General features: G+C 39.7%; 2 protein-coding genes across 10 annotated transcripts in view; one reads left to right on the forward strand and one right to left on the reverse strand.

Annotated features, from left to right (window-relative positions):
- The first annotated feature begins 291 nt into the window (after positions 1 to 291).
- On the forward strand, positions 292 to 13,792 carry rab3c (RAB3C, member RAS oncogene family). Its single transcript, XM_054773498.1, has 5 exons — positions 292 to 418; positions 1,952 to 2,176; positions 5,608 to 5,726; positions 8,737 to 8,861; positions 9,454 to 13,792. Exons 2-5 carry the CDS (start codon positions 1,952 to 1,954, stop codon positions 9,642 to 9,644), a joined length of 660 nt encoding a protein of 219 aa, XP_054629473.1. The 5' UTR covers positions 292 to 418; the 3' UTR covers positions 9,645 to 13,792.
- pde4d (phosphodiesterase 4D, cAMP-specific) overlaps positions 11,055 to 18,081 on the reverse strand; it is a 188,897-nt gene continuing 181,870 nt past the window's right edge. For 5 of the 9 annotated variants that reach the window (XM_054773489.1, XM_054773495.1, XM_054773493.1 and 2 more), the window contains one exon: positions 11,066 to 17,320. In XM_054773489.1, coding sequence (XP_054629464.1) covers positions 16,820 to 17,320 — 501 coding nt within the window. In that variant the 3' untranslated portion in view covers positions 11,066 to 16,819. Of the gene's footprint in view, positions 17,321 to 18,081 lie in introns of all 9 variants that reach the window. The other 4 variants (XM_054773488.1, XM_054773490.1, XM_054773491.1 and 1 more) reach the window with 4 other exon arrangements.

Genomic DNA, 18,081 nt, shown 5'->3' on the forward strand with positions numbered 1-18,081 from the left:
AGGCTGTTTGCTATTTTCTTCTCGCTGTGTAAGGCGATATTTATGACTAAATACATACATTTTTTTTTATTATTATTTTTGCTGCGTATCTATCGTAAATAACACAGCTGTGGACAGAAGTAACGCTTTACATGCTTAGCAATGTAGTCAATGTTCTCCTTTAACGACAGTGTAGCACTTCCGGGTTTTAGCGACAAAAAAACTACAACTCCCATTTTGCTTAGGAATGACGTCCGCGCGCCACATCATGTGAGGGGGGGGAGGTGGTTGGAACAGCTCCTCGGTGCTGAAATTGCTTCAACACAGGCATCGAGCGACGCGGAGGGGGGGGGAAAGAAAAAATAAGAAATATTTCATTAAAAAGGGGAAGATAATTTATCTGGCACTGCCTGAAATCGAGCCAAAGACTTCGAGACAGGTTTGTTTTTCATCATAACCTAACTGCACTGCTAGTTTCATCTATGAATGGTTGGTAATTCGTTTAATATATTAAATGACCTCGCCATCAGATTGCTAGCATTAGCCGCCACGTCCCCCTTACCCCCATTTCCTACCAGTCATTATGTTCCATACAATATTCTATTTTGTATGACAGCTGTTCTATGATGTGCCCTTGCAAAAATGTGCATGTGTATGCAGGGAGTGCTAAATGGATAATAAAAACATAAAATATATATATACTATAAAAATGAACAGCAAGGATGCACATGTTTGGCACAAATGAGTGCAGCAGTGGTGGTTTTGTCTGCATGATTCACCTTGAAGCAAAGATGACTGTGTGTCCTCTCCTGACTGGCTGACATAGAAATGAGCATGTTAGATGTATAGATGGAAGGTTACAGTATTTACATCAGACACTCAGTAGTCACTGTAAATGCACAGGGGCAGAGGATGCAGTGCCCCATCTGAACCAGCAGATGTTTCCTTCTTCCACTCCAATTTTAGATTTTAATACAGAGTAGTGATTTATTCACAAAAGCTTTATTTTTAGATAAACTCATTTCACGGCAATTGTCATGCTGTTTTTGGAGTAATAAACATGTCATAGTGGGCATGACTAGCAGGAAATAAACTGGCCAGTTTAGTCATAATATAAACTGGCATATTGCATGTCGCGTCATCCGAGAAAGACCTTATTTTGTAAAAAAAAAAAAAAAGTTGAAGAAAATGTAATATTACAAGAAAATAATTGCACAATCTTACAAGAAAAAAAGTTGAATATTATGAGAATCGTGTCATTCTCTTAGAACAACGTCATATTCACAAATACAATTAAAATGTAATAAAAATCATAATTTATAAGAATAAAGTTGTGCCATCATGAGAAAATAGTTGTAATGCGACAGAAGGAATTTACGAGAAGTCATATTTTCTCGCAAAGTCGTTTCAACAGGAAAAAAGCTGTAGCCGAATATTATTACAAGAACGAAGTTGTGATGTTACGATAAAAAAGTCGCAATGTTGCGATAAAAAAAGTTCCAATGTTATGAAAAAGAAGTTGGAACATGATGAGAATAAAGTAGTATTTACACGAGAAAAAAAACAGAATATCACCAGAATGAAGTTGTTAATTTTACTATACAAATAATGCAATGTTATGAGAATGAGAGACAGACAGCAATTTTACAAGAAAAAAAGTCTGAATATTACAAGAATGCTGTAGTGTAATGGTACACGTTTCTGTCCTTCATTGCAGAGGGCATGGGTTCCGTTCCCGGCCAGTGTTGCATTAGGAAGGGCATCCAGTGTAAAACCTAAGCCAAAACCTCTTATGCGTGGAAAAGCCAAAAGTGAAAGAAAAAAAAGTCATAAGTTTATGAGTGACATGACCAGGAAAAAGAGTCCAATAAAGCTGACATCACTGTGCTTGAAGCTGCAGTCCCATCACAGCCTTTACATGGGGTTTCTGTGAACGTACCTTAAAGCGGTCCATTTTTTAATGTTGCTGCAGATGGCTGCCACTCAGGATGCAAAAGGGAAGGGGGAGGGCGGCGACCAAAACTTTGACTACATGTTCAAGCTTCTGATCATTGGCAACAGCAGCGTGGGCAAGACGTCCTTCCTGTTCCGCTACGCTGACGACGCCTTCACCTCGGCCTTCGTCAGCACTGTGGGCATCGACTTCAAAGTGAAAACAGTGTACAAAAACGACAAGAGGATCAAGCTGCAGATATGGGTACGAAATGTTCCTGTCAGCTTTGGATTTATCCTGCACATTGATTTTAATCAACACAAGTGGGAGCTTTAAAGGGGACCTCACACCCCCTTGTTTCTCATCTCTATTTATCTTACCTCCTTCACTTATCTTCATCCATCAATTAGCAACATTCCAGCTGCTGTGAGAGGTCAAGGCGAGGCTACAACACCAGCAGGGTGTGGCACATCTGCTCTGTTGTTGTTGATAATAAAAAATATATATATCTTAAGGGCGATCCTGCATTGTGTCTTCGTGCTTTGAAAGTGCGGAGACAGATGGAAGTCTGAACATTTCTGACAGGAGGCTAGTAAGTGTCAGCTTGGCGCCCAGTGGGGAAGAAAACGCACGCAACACCTTCCCAGGATGTGTGTGTGTCTGTGTGTGTCAGTGAAGATCATCTGAAGCTTTATTAATTAGGAGCTGCAGTATAGCAGTATAATACTCCAGTTCTCTTCCCTCTTTTCAATTTCACACTGAAGGTTAACGTCCCTGCAGAGATGGTGCTCTCTTATCACAGGTACAGTCTTTTGCAACAATTAAGCCAGACACTTACATTCAGCTCTAAAAGGACTGTAAAGTGGATCTCAACATCACGGTGGCCAACTAGTCGGGTTTTATGTGTTTAAATGGCATCATTTAACTGGCTTGTCTGCTTCTAATTGGGCCCAGACAGAACCGAGACTTGTGGGTGGTTGGTTAAGGCTGCTGAATGATGTCATCAGTGCTCTATTAATACACTGACATATTCATCATTGAGTGCCGCTTGATCTCAGGAGGATTTAGTAGGACTGCGCCTGAAAACAATCCATTCAACACAACCCATATTGGAAATTGATCCATTCCGGTGTCAAACTGTCACCATAGGCAAGGTTTTATGTTACATCTTAGCTTTAGCGTATTGCTTACTCTCCCTTCCATTATTAGTGAAAGCACATATAGCAACTAACCGGTCGCTTGGAAGCTAGCGGCTAGCGTTAGCAGCTAATGGCGCCTTCCACACCACCTGCAAGAGTCACCTTTTTACACCTCTGTTGCTATTTATAAATAGTACTCATGCGCAATGGTGGGGGGACAAAGTTGATCGGGCAATTTTCCATCTTAGCATCACAGCCATAGCAGAGGTGGGAGGGTGCCTGTGTAAAAGAGAATGTCAGATAGGGGTGTGAATGTGAAGTTTGACATCCAAGACTCATTGCCGTGTTGAAAGCAATTGTCATACTTTATACATCACACCAGGCCGCCATTGCGGGATACAAGTATTGTGTTGCTGTGTGAAAGCACACACAGTTCCAGCAATATTGACTATTGAATAGAACTTCCCCGTCACTGGTACAGGAACAATGAAAATATCCCACCTTGTTGATTTGTGTGAAAAGCACAAGCGCATAAATGCTGGCTCTTCTGTCATAGCTACACCTAATGTTAGCAGTCAAACCCACTGCTGGAACATGCCAAATGACTGCTTTCATCTAGGGTTGTCTTAGCTTTGCAGAGATGAGCTTAAAGGCTAAAATGTGGAGTCAGGATCCAGCCTCTGCCCACCACATATCCACTCGTTGGTGTCAGCTGTTTAGATTGATTAATTTCCTGCGAGCTGCACGCGTCCAGCTTTTCATTGAGCTCCGATTTGCACGACTCAGCAGCTTTTATTTCCAGTCATGCTCCGTCTTTTTAAATGGGAACAAAAAGAAATCAGAGTAGTGCACTCAGCTACCGTCTGATGAACCCAAGGGAGACAAAAATGGTCTGGTACCATCTCATATAATCTTGCAAGAGTCAAAGGCAGGACTCTAATGAAGCATTATTGTCCATGCACACAATGAGCTTTTTACTGTAAGTGCCTTTTTTGTGTCATTGCAAGTGGTTAAAAGGTCGCCGCTGTGTGTGTGTGTGTGTATTAAACTGCGAGCTCCATCTTTGCAGAGTGAAGGTCAGAGCAGTCCTCTGGCTGTCTGTCGTCGTCGTTGCCATGTGCACGGTGACATAGAGCAAAGCACTGTGGCAAACCATGAGCTTGGGCTTGTGTGTAACCAGCGCCAAGTGGAGCAGCCAAAAGTCCTCCATCATGATTCACAGACACCCGCAAAACACACTTTGCTGTGGGTGGAACAACTGTGCTGTACAAAAAAACAGGAGGCATGTTGTTCATTATGTAACTTGTAGCAAACAGGATGTAAACAAACACATGGGCCCACATGACCAGGCACATGATAAGAGTAGTTTATTAGTATTTTCATTGACTTTTTTCTTGACAAAGATGCAGCGGGCATCTGTTTCCATGGTAATCACTTTCATTGCCCATGAGCAGGTTTTTTACCAGCTGACCCCAACAAAGATAATACTGCTCAGTTTTGATTGACACCACCAGTGAGGTATAGATTTAACAATGTTTAGTATTGTAGTTTTCCTACTGAGAGCTGTTTCTAATATTTTTTACACTGTATTTAAATAAGGTCATCAAAATACAGTGGGAGCTCTAAGGCCAAATCAAGCCGGAATTAAAATTTTCTGGACAACTACAACCTTAAAGTTGAACAAAATGCATGACCTAAGCAAATCATGCAAGACTCAGTGATGCTACCAGTGATGCCAATGACCTGATAATCGTAGAATGAGATGTCAGACTTATTGCGACGTACTGTGGCTCTAGCATAGTGACAGTAGCTATGTGTGTCTCTGTCTTGGCTGCACATCAACGCAAGAACGGAATGTGTTAGTCACGCATCCAAATGTCAACTACTTTTCACACCTGTATAATAAAATGTTACTTAAAACATTCCCTGAATAGTTATAATAGAGAATTGATGCTATTTTTACTATTTCCTATGTGAAAATGTGTTTCTAAATACCAACAAATGGACCGTTGAGGTTCCACTCTATTAGAAATAGCTCTTAGTATGATGTATAGCAGTTCTAGCCTATGAAATCATTGCCTGTACAGTTAGTAAATGTTTTATGACACACACCATTTAACCCTGGAATGGATTGGAAATCAATGGAAATCAACAGTGGATGTTCCACTGTATAAGAAACACATCTCAGTATGATGAAAACTGAGCATTACAATGTCTATAAAGACAGAATTGGAGATACAGCTCCTGTATTGCATCTCATTAGCTACAGCTTATATTGTACTGTATGTGTTTCTATCATCATAAACTCAACTCTTAATGTTCACATCTTACATGGCTGAGCCATAAAAGAAAGAATGAGTCACTGTTCTGAGTGCAGAGTGACTGAGGCAATCAGCAGAATGATGTCTGCATCATGAATACAACACAAGGATGTGATTAAATGTGTGCAGAGCAGCCTATGTAGTTTATGCTCCCTTGCGATGAGATTAGCAATGTCAGTTTCACATGAGCGTGACCGTGAACAGAGCATGTGTGTGTGTGTGTGTTTGTGTGTAGGACACAGCAGGCCAAGAGCGTTACAGGACCATCACCACGGCATACTACCGCGGCGCCATGGGCTTCATCCTCATGTATGACATCACCAACGAGGAGTCCTTTGGCGCTGTGCAGGACTGGTGAGTCGTGTTTGTTTGTATTTTTCACTGGACATTATTTCGTAGCCACTTTTAATACTAATACGTTCATGAGTCACATGCAGGCCTAAATAATAAGACCATCTTTAGTAATGAGGTTTATAGGTTGTTATTGTCGCCCCAGAAACACCATAAAAAATATGACATATAGCAACTTCACAGCTGATACAGCCTTTGGACCTTTGACCTAGATTCTTACTGGACTGACAATTAGCATTAAGGGTGATGTCTACTTGCTGCTCATCACTGCACTTGCAGCACGTGACACAAGCTTGCTTGTCATGGCAAAAAGATCTGCTGCACGAGATGGAAACAGGCACACAGCTGAAACCCGCAGTCGCGTACTTACAGTACCACGTATGATACGTCTCTGCTGGAGGGAGGAGGAAGAAGGAACGCAGAACCCGAGGGGGGACAAAATACAACAAAAAAGAAAAAAACTAACTAATCACATCGATGAGACGCAGCTCGATGGAACGCAAGGGCAGGTTTGAGGAGCTGATTGGCTGACCATACTTAAAATGGCGGGGCTAATCAGAACTGGACCCTCACCACCCTCAAAAGTTGCCATCTTGGCTACGTAGCAGAAGGGGAGGGACTACCTTGAAATAATGGCAGCTGAAGAGCAACCCGTAGGGGTGGAAAGCAGTGAACAGAAGAAGAAAAAGCGGGTAAATACTTTGATCGTCATTTCTGATGAAAGGTGCAGTGACAGTAATGGATTTGGCACTACACTGTCAAAATGTGCGCCCTCAGCAGCTAAGTACCTGACCACAGTATACCTATTGAAGGGTGCTGATGGAAGTATTCCACTGGAGACACGTGGAATGTGAAAGAGATCTGAAACAGTGAAGATGAATGCTGCATTCAAGATTGTTGGGAAGTAGGAAATATTATACTTGAAGCTGGCGCAGCCTCACCACAAAGCACTCCGCAACATGCTTGACAAAGCAAATACAGTACTAGTTTATCACGGTGGTCAAGATGTTTTTTTTTTTTTTGCTTTATGCCTGACATCAGAACATTTGACTTCCCACCAGCCTTCAATTAAACACGTGTCTAAAACTGAACATGAATCAATCAACTAGTGCGAAAAGTGCTGTCCGCTGCACTTGGCATGGACATTTGACTGCATTTTCCTGATGAATCTCTTGTTTAATGTTCTACACTCCTGTTTCCACACTGTGCTACAGTGGAGGTGTGTGTGGATGTAGCTCAGCTTCTTTAGACCAGAGATTCTCAACTGGTGGTTTGGAACCCAAAAGTGGGTCGTGGATCCATTCTGGGTGGGTCGCAGACAGCAAGTAAAAAATTACATTCAAATTTATAATATAGTTACGATCGATGTCTGACTTGTTTTTTTAAATTATTATTTTGAAGTATAATTGAGCAATATTTTAGTCATCTTCTTCTTTGGTGTATATGCACTGGACAGATGTGATTTTGTGGTCTTATTTAGTGCATTTTTTATATTTAATTTGAATGTATGCATTATTTGTATGCACACAGTTATCATGTTCCTCCTCATTTCCCCAACAAAACTAGGTAAAGGTGAAGGTGTCCATTCATTTGTCATTTGTAATTATTTTTGCATCATTTCATGCATGTAAAACTGTAATTATTGTCTATAAAATGTGTTTTGTGTGTTTGGAAGGGATTCGTTGGATTTACATTATTTTCTATGGGAAAATGTACTTTGGTTAGAATCTGTTTTGGTTTGAGTCGGCCCTTCAGGAGCGGGTTAATGACGTTAACCAAGGCACCACTGTACTATAGAAATGAAACTTGGATATACTTTACAGTAGTCAGTGTACAGCTTGTTGGCAGCTATTTACACCACAATGGCTGTGTGTTGATTCGTTTTCAGGGGATAGTAAACCAATACTGCTATTTAAGCTGTACACTGGCAACTCTAAGGCATATCTGAGTTTTATTTCTATTGTAGTGCAGTATTGTCCCTTGGGAAGATATCGACAAATGCTAGCTCAAACGAGATACTGTTCTTATTGACTGATTAAAGCATATTTACACCCATCATGATGTATTACAACATATTTTCATCACAACATATGATTTAGCTTTGTCTATGTTACGATCATTACCTGAAGAAATACAACCCAACCTCATGCACCAAAGGATGTTTTCTGTACAGACCTTAGCGACTTTAATTCCGCTTCCTCCCTCCCTTTCTGCCATTTTACCCTGCAACGTGGAGCAAAAAAGGAATTGCCATGGCAACCGTTCCTTCCTCAGCTGCTCTTGAATTAAACCGTGTGACGTCTTCATATCCTGTCTGTGACACACACACCACATCCATTACACTTACAGCACCATTTAATGCACACGGTTTTCTATTCAAGTAAGCCACATCTTTCAAACACAGGAGACGAATGGCGGCAACATCACGTTTGGCGCTCAGACGCGTCATGTCTCGCCGTCGCTCTCGCTCCTGTTTTTGGGCGGCGTGTGTTTGCTGGCCTACTTTTAGTCAAGGCTGCAGCAGCACTCCCCACAGGAGATGTTTGCTCCTTAAGCTCTTTCTCTAAATGCGCCCTCAGTGAGTCACAGTGACTTTTCTGCAAAGACTTACACACTGTTTAGACGCAGGACATGATAATATTATTATAATAGGAGTCATTTAGGGTCACGTTAAACCTCTGCACTTGTGATCTCATAACACATTCAGCTGTTAGCATGGAACTAATGAGATGAAAACTGCTGTAGTCGTGACCACAAGAAAAAAACAATAAACAGCCCACAAATGAGCCCGCATGTTCAGCCCAGAACAGCTCTTGACCCACTTTCCTGTCGCTACCCACGGTGATTCACACAGCTAAAACCGATGCAGTCGCGGCCCATGACCCGGCCAAATGGCGGACCACTTTCCCATCCTGTCCACCTCCTCTCTGTTCACGATGGCTCCTGAGAGATTCCCTACAACGCCGTGACCCACAAAACAACTTGTCCAACTGTGTCGTGTTGTCGTTTGCAGGTCAACCCAGATAAAAACATACTCGTGGGATAACGCGCAAGTGGTGCTGGCAGGGAATAAGTGTGATATGGATGAGGAGCGGGTGGTGTCTGTGGATAGCGGAAGACTGCTGGCGGAGCAGCTGGGTAAGTGTGAGAGAAACCAAATGCAACCTGAAATTGGAATTCCATCTGAAATTGCACACTTAAATGCTAATGTAACAACATCCCTGTAAACGTCTGCTTTCCTTATCATGCGTATATGTCCATGTTATGACCACATGTGATGTATTTCGTAGGTTTGGGTCCAAATTTCTCCAAATATGGGTCTTGAACCGGAAAAGTTGCATTGCAGCATCCGATAGCAATCCTAAAGAGAGAATGCAAATATGGCCCCTGGTGGCGGTGAGCAGCATAGATATGACATGAGACCAATCTGATTGGCTGTTTTATATTGACCAGGGGTTTTCAGTCTAACACTGTGGGAGTCACTCCAAAATAATGTTCTCATTGAATCCAGGTCGTTGTATTCCCAGGGCATTGAATCGATCACAACTGGACTGTTGAGACATTTTGCCTCTAATAATATTATAATAGATCAAATGTTAATTTCACCCATAGTTGATCAAATGCTCATCCGTAGCGCATCACATGGCGGCTCGATTCTCGCTGCATTGATGTAAAAATTGTTTTGACATTTTGTAAACTCAGCCTGCGATATTTTTCTTCCTTTGCGCAGGTTTCGAGTTCTTTGAGACCAGCGCCAAGGATAACATCAACGTCAAGCAGACCTTTGAGCGTCTGGTTGACCTCATTTGCGACAAGATGTCCGACAGCTTGGACGGCGACCCGGCCGTCACCACGGGAGCGCCCACCGCCAAACTGACAGACAGTGCTCCGCCCCTCCAGCAGCCTGCCTGCAACTGTTAGTGCCACCAGAGAGGCTCAAAGGGAGGGCAGGACACTTCCTGTAAGGTGTTCATTATTTTTTTCATTTTTTAAATTTCTCTTGTCATCTTGTCCTCCCTAAACTGTTTAGTGGTAGTTACTAAATGCTGTCGTATTAGCGCCAAACCTTTAACACCTTCTAACATGAGCAAATAAGACGTTACAGGATATACACTTATTAGGGACGCCGTCAATAACCGCCATGTTTGTAGTTTATAGTCCAGTCATCGTAAAAAGACCATAGTGATATTTTTATGTAGCTCTTTATTTACAGTCTTGTAAGGCTGCCAAATATGTGAATTAAGGCGCTTGAGGAGGCTGTGTGTTTGAGAATGAACAATACTGTACTATGAGGAATCACCTGCCTGGATTTTTTTTTTTAAGTGGCCTTTTAGCATCTCCAACATGGCCTCTGTCCTGTGTGCTGTCCAAAAGAGGCCCTTTACATGATCTTAGCATGCTGCTTAAAAAAGCCAATCCTGCGTGTTGTTTTTGTTCTTAAATCCAGCCATGTTAACTTTACCATGCTGTATTCCAGACTGCTGGGTAGTAGGAAATACAACACTTCCGGGTTCCAGTTCAACAACGAAGATGGCCGACTAGTTGTTTTGCATGTGCAGTATATAAAAGTATAAAAACCTCACACACAGAGACCGCAGCTATATATTTTCATATTTTTAACTAGCATATTCCATGTACGAAAATATTCCATCTAGCAAAACAAATAAATACAGATACAGGTATGTTGTTTAGCGTTCACAATGGACGCCGCCATCACTGTGTGACGTCATGAGCGCGGCTCTCTGCGATTGAACGAACTTTTCCGACTTCCCAGTGGTCTAAAACACATCATTAATAACACACAAATGAGTCAGAATTGTCTACTAAAAGTGACACAGCCAAGTAAGTGTAAGATACACACCTGCGGTGGAGGAATTGACAGCCATAGTTTCCTTCCGGAGTTGAGCATGCTCATTGTTTATGTTAGTGTTCATAGAACAAGCGCTCCCTCTAGTGGGAGCGTACAGCACTGCAAGTGAGCTCTCGTGTCCAAGTTGTACTGTAGCTTACTTTAAATATCCAGAAAAGGCCTTTGGTTCTGTAGAACACTTGCAATCAATTTAATAAGTGTGCCAAAAGAAGACAAAAAATATAGTCCCTTAGCATTGCTGTTCGTTTGTTGCATAGTTGATGATAGCTGCAGGAAATTGCATGAAGTCCGTCCTTGCAAGTAGATTTATATTCTGGTATAAATATAATATATGTGTATATATATATAAATATATATATATATATATAATATTAACGCTATGTATCATCAGATTTAAAAGCACGCTCACAGCACTTGCTGTGACATGCAATGGGCCAATAAGTGCAATATTTTATGAATTCAAACCCTGTAAATAGTCTCTCCAGTTCGATGACTGCAGTGTGTGGTGTGTGTGTGCGTGTGGTTGTGGGGGGGTATACAGAGGAGTAGTGTGTTGTTTGTGTAAACCTTTTTTTAAAAAAATGAAAAAAGATGTCTTCCCTGCCACGTGTCGGTCGTGTTCTCCATGTTGTCGTGAAGTCGTCGGGGAAGAGAAAGTAGCTCACATTAATAATAAGCCACACAATTAAAGGGATCAACTAGACTTTGTGCATGTGCGTGCGTGCGTGTGTGTGCGTGTGTGATATTAGCATTTGATGCCAATAGCCATGTGTCAATCTCAAGTGAAAATAAAGTAAAATCATCAATTAAGTAGGGCCAAGTGTCATTTTCCAGCATGGGGATTTTATTATTGACAGAGAGGAAATGTTTGTCAACGCAAGACGTTTTATTTGACTTCTTTTTGACATTGTAGGAAATAAAACAATTTCAATGGTTTGGCTTTTGTGTGTTTATTTGCATCAGAAAGCCTGACTGCCTTTTGACCTTTTTAAAATCTCATTTTTAGATTTTTTTTGTAATTATTGGTCAGAAAATATACATAATTAAGCAAATGTATATTTGGCATAAATTAAGAATTTTCAAGCATAAAAATGGCTAAATGAACTAAAATACAAATATAAGCTATTCAAAAGAGGCATTCAAAGACGCTGTGAGTGATATGTAGCATGCTACACTAGTCACTAGGTGTCAGTAATGTTACTGTAATGCTCAGTGTGACACACAAGCACCAGACTTGATCGCTGGAGCAAAAGGCTGCCACTTTTTACTACTTAATTTCCAGTGCTTCAGCAAAAATACGAAATATAATACAAAATCTTATTGAAAAAAAAATGTATGTAATAATTGCTTTGAAAAAAACAAATACATAAAAAAAATGAAAATAAATATAATTAAACAAAACACAGATTAGGCAGAATCAACCCATGCTTTTAATCCATTGCATATAAAAAACATTTTTTGTTTTTTTTTACATAAAGTTGTTTGCTCTACAGTGCTATCCAATAGACTGCAATTAACAAGGATTCCATTAAAATAACATTTGAATTTGTCCTGTGAAACGTCCGGACAAGTTGGCATTCTAAAGACAGAACCCCCCAAAAATAATTGTCCCGAAGACCTTTTATTTATTTATTTTTTAAAGTTACAGTTTGTGTTTTCCTTTCACTCCATTAAAAAAATAGAACGCGTAAAAGAGGAAAAACAAGAACCCACTGTTTCCATTGGTCCAGGGCTGTTTAGCGTCTACAGTATATGTGTCAACAGAAGAGTCTCTGGGATGTTCTATTGCCAGGAAAGGGGGCGTGGGGCCTTAGCGACACACAGTGTGTTTCAGCCAAATTTAATGCAGCAGCGGCTGAACATGCATGTGTGTGTGTGTGTGTGTGTGTGTGTGTGTGTGTCGCTGAGCCTGTGTGCTTTCCTATATTGGCTTGAGGTTATGTTGCAGCCAGGACAGGACAGAGTGGTACCTCTCTTGTTTCGTTACCCGGGGTGGGGATGGGGTCAATTTGGCTTCAAAAGCAAAAAACAAAACAAAACAAAACAAAAAAAGGCAGTTTATTGAGATTATCAAAAGAGGTTCGGAGGTCATCACTAATGCAGCAGAAGAATAATAATAAAATAACGTGAATATTAACAAAAAGGGTGACAAAGTGTTGAATTTAAGGCACAGCCCATGGGCCAAGAAACAGTTGCTGTTAGAGAAAAATTTGGTTTATCCCCACCCTGGACCCCCTCCCTCCCCTCCAAGCTGCTTCTTAGACAAGCAACCTTTTTTTTTCCAAACTTTTTTTTTTTTTAAACACATTCTCTCAACAAGAGGTACGTGATTTACAGCCACACCATCACCAAAAGGGATGATTAAGAGTCAACCATTTACAACAAACGGTGTTATGATAGCAATAACATTAATAATAATAATAATAATAACTATATAGTATATACACAACAATAAATATCATGTTTGTAAACAGCCATTAAAACTGGATAAATCGTATTACAGGTAAGGGCATCGGGTGAGCGTGACAATAAAAAGGAAAACATGAAAATAAAATTGGCACAAACATGTTAGATTAAATAAAGAGTGACAAAAAAAAAAAAATCAGTGTGCAGTCTTCAAGTGTGTTTTTCCTTTTTTTTTTGGTACTATTTTTATGTACACAGAAGCAAAATGGAAAATAGCAAAATAAAAGTAATAATATTTGGGTTTTGGAACTGGCAAGCCTGTTTATGCTACAGTGATTTGTTTACTGTGCCACCTTTATGCGTTAACGCAATACACTGAGGAAAAATATAAAACATATCAATAAATACAAAAAAAATAAAAAAATGAATGCGTGAGACTCATTGGCATGTTACTACGACAGAGTATTAGGGCCACATTGGGAAAAAAAAAATCGTAGATTTCGAGAATAAAGTCGTAAAATTATGAGCAAAAAAGTCGTAAATTTACAAGACAAAATGTTGTAATATTATCTTTGCCCAAGGCCACAGGTCACATAAGTCCCCCCTTTTCATAGCTGTCTCAGGCAATGCCTGTTACAAAGGAGTATTAAAATAATCGGACATTTTGAGAATAAAGTCTCAAATTTACGAGAATAAAGTCATAAATTAACAAGAAAAAACTTGTAATATTACGAGAATAAAGTTGTAAATTTACAAGAAAAAACTTGTAACTTTTCAGGCATTGCATTACAAGTCGTAAATTAACAGGAAAAAAGTCGTAAATTTACGAGAAAAAATGTCGTAATATTACTTTTGCCCAAGGCCAAGTGTCACATAATTCCCCCCTTTTCACAGCTGTCTCAGGCAATGCCTGTTACGACGGCGTGTTAAAATAAACTGACATTTCGAGAATACGGTGGTAAATTTATGTGTATAAAGTCGTAAATTAACGAGAAAAAACTCGTAATATTACGAGAATAAAGTTGTAAATTTACGAGAAAAAAACATAACTTTTCAGGCATTGCATGAGACAGCTATGAAAAGGGGGACTTATGTGATCTTTGGCCTTGGCCACGTGGAGGGGACGGGGTGAGGAAGGTGGAAGTGAGAAGGGCTAGCCATGCTAATCTTTTTGTGCTCAACTGCTCTCTTTTGCTGCCACGACAAAAATAAAAGCTTACCTGAGGCAAGAGGAAATTTTCCCTCCTTCCTGAAGAGTTATTCTCTATTTTCCCTCTAAAACGTAATATTATGACATTTTTCTCGTAATATTACTTATTATCTCATAAATTTACGAATTTTTTTCTCCTAAATTAACAACTTTATTGTTGTAAATTTACAACTTTTTTTCTTGTAAATTTATCACTTTTTTTCTCATTATTTTCCACTTGGAGTACTGTAAATGTATAACTTTTTTTTATCGTAATACAACACAATTTTTTCCAACTTTACAAGTTGTTTCTAAATTACGAGAAAAACATTTACAACTTTTTCTCGTGAATTTCCGAACGTATTCTTGTAAATTTACGACGTTTTTCTTATAAGTGTAGGCCTTTTTTCTCGGGAATTTACAACTTTATTCTTGTAAATTTACAACTTTTTCTTGTAAATTTACACCTTTTTTCTTGTAAATTTACAACTTTATTCTTGTAAATTTACGCCTTTTTTCTTGTAAATTTACAACTTTATTCTTGTAAATTTACGCCTTTTTTCTCGTAAATTTACAACTTTATTCTAGTTAATTTCCTAATTTTTTTTCTCATAAATGTACAACTTTTTTTCTCGTAAATTTTACAACTTTATTCTAGTTCCTTTATGACCTATTTTCTCATAAATTTACGACTTTTTTCTCGTAATACAAGAAAAATTCTTACAACTTTACAAGTTTTCTCTAAATTACAAGAAAAATATTAACAACTTATTCTCGTGATTTTCCGACTCTATTCTTGTAAATTTACGACTTTTTTCCTCTTAAACTTACGCCTTTTTTCTTGTAAATTTACAACTTTTTTTCTCATAAATTTATCACTTTTTTCTCATTATTTTTCACTTGGACTACTGTAAATGTATAACTTTTTTTAATCGTAAATTTACAACTTTTTTATCGTAATACAACACAATTTTTTCCAACTTTACAAGTTTTTTCTAAATTACGAGAAAAACATTTACAACTTTTTCTCGTGAATTCCCGAATGCATTCTCGTAAATTTACAACTTTTTCTCATAAATTTACAACTTTATTCTCGTTAATTTCCAAATTTTTTTCTCGTAAATGTACAACTTTTTCTTGTAAATTTTACGACACTATTCTAGGTAATTTATGACTACTTTTCTCATAAATTTACAACTTTTTTATCGTAATACAACACAATTTTTTCCAACTTTACAAGTTTTCTCTAAATTACGAGAAAAACATTTACAACTTTTTCTCGTGAATTTCCGACTTTTTTCTCGTAAATTTTACTGTTATTCTCATTAATTTATTACTTTATTTCTCTCAATATTATGACTTTTTTCTCTCAATATTACGACTTTTTTCTCGTGAGTTTACAACTTTATTCTTGAAATCTCCGATTTTTTTTTCAAGATATAATACTCTGTCGTATGTGACACTTTTTTTTTTTTAATTAAAAAAGGCAATGTGTCAGTCGACGCTGATTGTCTCATCCCAAAGCAAAGACAAAGCAACCAAGTGCTCAACGACCAAACAATGATGACAAAAGCAATGAAAAGCTGTTGTAATGTTTGGATATAAAACCATAAAATAAAAAGCACCCCACCAATTGCTAAACATCTTTAGAAGCACTAATAATGAAATAATGAAAAAAAAGGAAAAAAAAGTGCTTTTTTTGTATGGACTACAAAGCATTGCATTGTCTCAGGATGTGTTCAAAAAGAACTGTAGGCAACAATAAAAGTTCAAGGCTTCACCCACGTCACCTTCTTTGTTTCCTCCCCGGCGGCCATCTTGCTGAATTAATCATAATAACCATAAAGTCCTAGTTAGCCGAGTGGGAGCAGAGTGGGCATGGGAGTACATTAAGTGGTATAAATGCTATTGGAGCAAGTGCAAACACTTCAAATGAGTCTGACCCCCCCCCAAAAAAAAGCCAACATTAAAAATGACCTCATCATTCACACCCAAGCTCAAATAAAGTGTAGAAAAGATCTGATACAGAGGACAGCAGCAAGCAACGTCGTTTTCCAAGGAAGACTTCCACGTCGTGTGTTTCTACCGGCTCCGCCCCCACTCCCTCCGGCCCTCGATGTGATTGGGTTGAAAAGAAAAGATGAAAAAAAGGGGCGGAAAAAGAAAAAGGTCACTTCAGCATGGAGAACGGCGAATGGGGAGGGATTTTTCCTGAGTGCAAAATAAAAAGTGAGTACCGTTGGGTGGGGGTTGTCTGAGATTGTGAGGGGTGTGGCCAAAGTGGGCGTGTCTGAGAAGGAGTTGTGGGCAATGTGGGCGTGTCTGAGTGGAGCGTGAGGGAGGTGTGCTGGATGTGGGCGTGTCTTATCACAGCTCGGAGGAGCCGTGTGGTTGACATGGGCGTGTCATATCAGAGAAGAGGCGCAGAGGGGGCGTGGCCAAGGTGTCCCTGTTGGGTGATGGCTAACAGAAGGCAGGGTGGATGTGGGTGCGTCTCAACAGGGCTGATGGAGGGGGAGTGGCTTTGGAACATACGTGTAAGAAAAAAACACAGACCCCCCCGCCCCCATAGAATATTCTATAAATAATCATTACTAAGAAGAAGAGTTCACCAGGGGCTGTCCTGCACTGCTATGTGTCGGGGCTTTTCTCTTCCTCCTCCTCTTCCTCCGCTACCTCTTCCTCTTCCTCCACAACACAAGTTTGCGAGTAGGAAGTGTCCCCCTCCTCTGCTACCTCCTCTTCCTCCGCCACCTGCTCGTCCAAGGGGATCTCGGTAGATTCCGAGTCCTGCGTGCAGAGTGTTTTTGAGTCCGTACAGCTGTTTTCCTCCTCCTCCTCCTCCTCTTCCTCCTCCTCCTCCTCCTCCTCCTCTGGCTGGCTGCCGCTGTCTTTCTCCGTGTCCGACTCGCCGTCCTCCTCCAGCGTGAGCTCGAACTGGAACTTGTCCCCTACCGGGTGCCGGCTGCCGTCCTCAGGTTCTTCCAAGGCGGGGGAGGGGCTTTGGGGGATGGTGCTTTGGTACCACTCCCTGTTGTCCTCCAACATGTCCAATATGTCCTGGGCGTCCGGGTGCACCAGGTCGGCCCACGTCTCCCACAAGGGGTGAACGATGTAGTCGATGAAACCGACCTGCACGGGGACGCGGGAGACAGGGACATTTATGACGGATGGTTGGATTAAAGCAGGGGTGTCCAAACTTTCACGTACTGAAAAATGAAAGGATGCAAGGCCCACTTTGATGTAGATGTGCTAAAAAGTTGAATATTTTCCAAGACGTCGGCGAAAAAGCCTGCAGTCTGTGTTCTTTTTTTTTCTCACTTTTGCTTCTTTTAAAATTTTACAAATACTTCAACCTTCTTCTGAAATAATCTTTGTAAATGTTCTTATCGTAATATTATGACTTTATTTCCAGAATGTTTTGACTTCATTCCCGTAAAATGATAACGTTCACCCCAACCTAATTCCCCAGATATTACAGCTTTATTTCGTTTTGTTTTTTCTTTCATATGTCAGCTCTATGATGCTACTAAAATGACATTACAGTATTTTTGCTCATAATATGACACCTTATCCTCGTGGAATTGTGAGTTTTCTCTTTTTTCTTGTAATATTTGGACTTTATGCTTATAAAATTACAGCTGTTGTTGTTGTTTATTTTGTTATATTTCCCAACTGTTTCAACTTTCTTCCTGTAATTTTTCTTTTTTTAAATCTCGTAATTATGCCATAATATTTTGCCTTTACAGTCATCCCTCACATATTGCATTTTTTCATAAACTAATTACTTAATAGTTAATTATGAAGTTTATCTATATAGTTTATTATCGTTAATCTATAAAGCTAATTACTTACTTAATAAATGATTGCTTTTTTGTGGTAGACTATGTTCT

The sequence above is a fragment of the Dunckerocampus dactyliophorus genome, chromosome 4, assembly GCF_027744805.1.
Source record: "Dunckerocampus dactyliophorus isolate RoL2022-P2 chromosome 4, RoL_Ddac_1.1, whole genome shotgun sequence".
In the NCBI taxonomy this organism is placed as follows: Eukaryota; Metazoa; Chordata; class Actinopteri; order Syngnathiformes; family Syngnathidae; genus Dunckerocampus; species Dunckerocampus dactyliophorus.

Excerpts from the sequence above, each read along its gene's own strand:
- rab3c (XM_054773498.1), top strand. The coding sequence starts at position 1,952 with ATGGCTGCCACTCAGGATGCAAAAGGGAAGGGGGAGGGCGGCGACCAA. Across the intron at positions 5,727-8,736 it reads TTTGGCGCTGTGCAGGACTG|GTCAACCCAGATAAAAACAT; the intron begins GTGAGTCGTGTT and ends TGTCGTTTGCAG. Across the intron at positions 8,862-9,453 it reads ACTGCTGGCGGAGCAGCTGG|GTTTCGAGTTCTTTGAGACC; the intron begins GTAAGTGTGAGA and ends TCCTTTGCGCAG.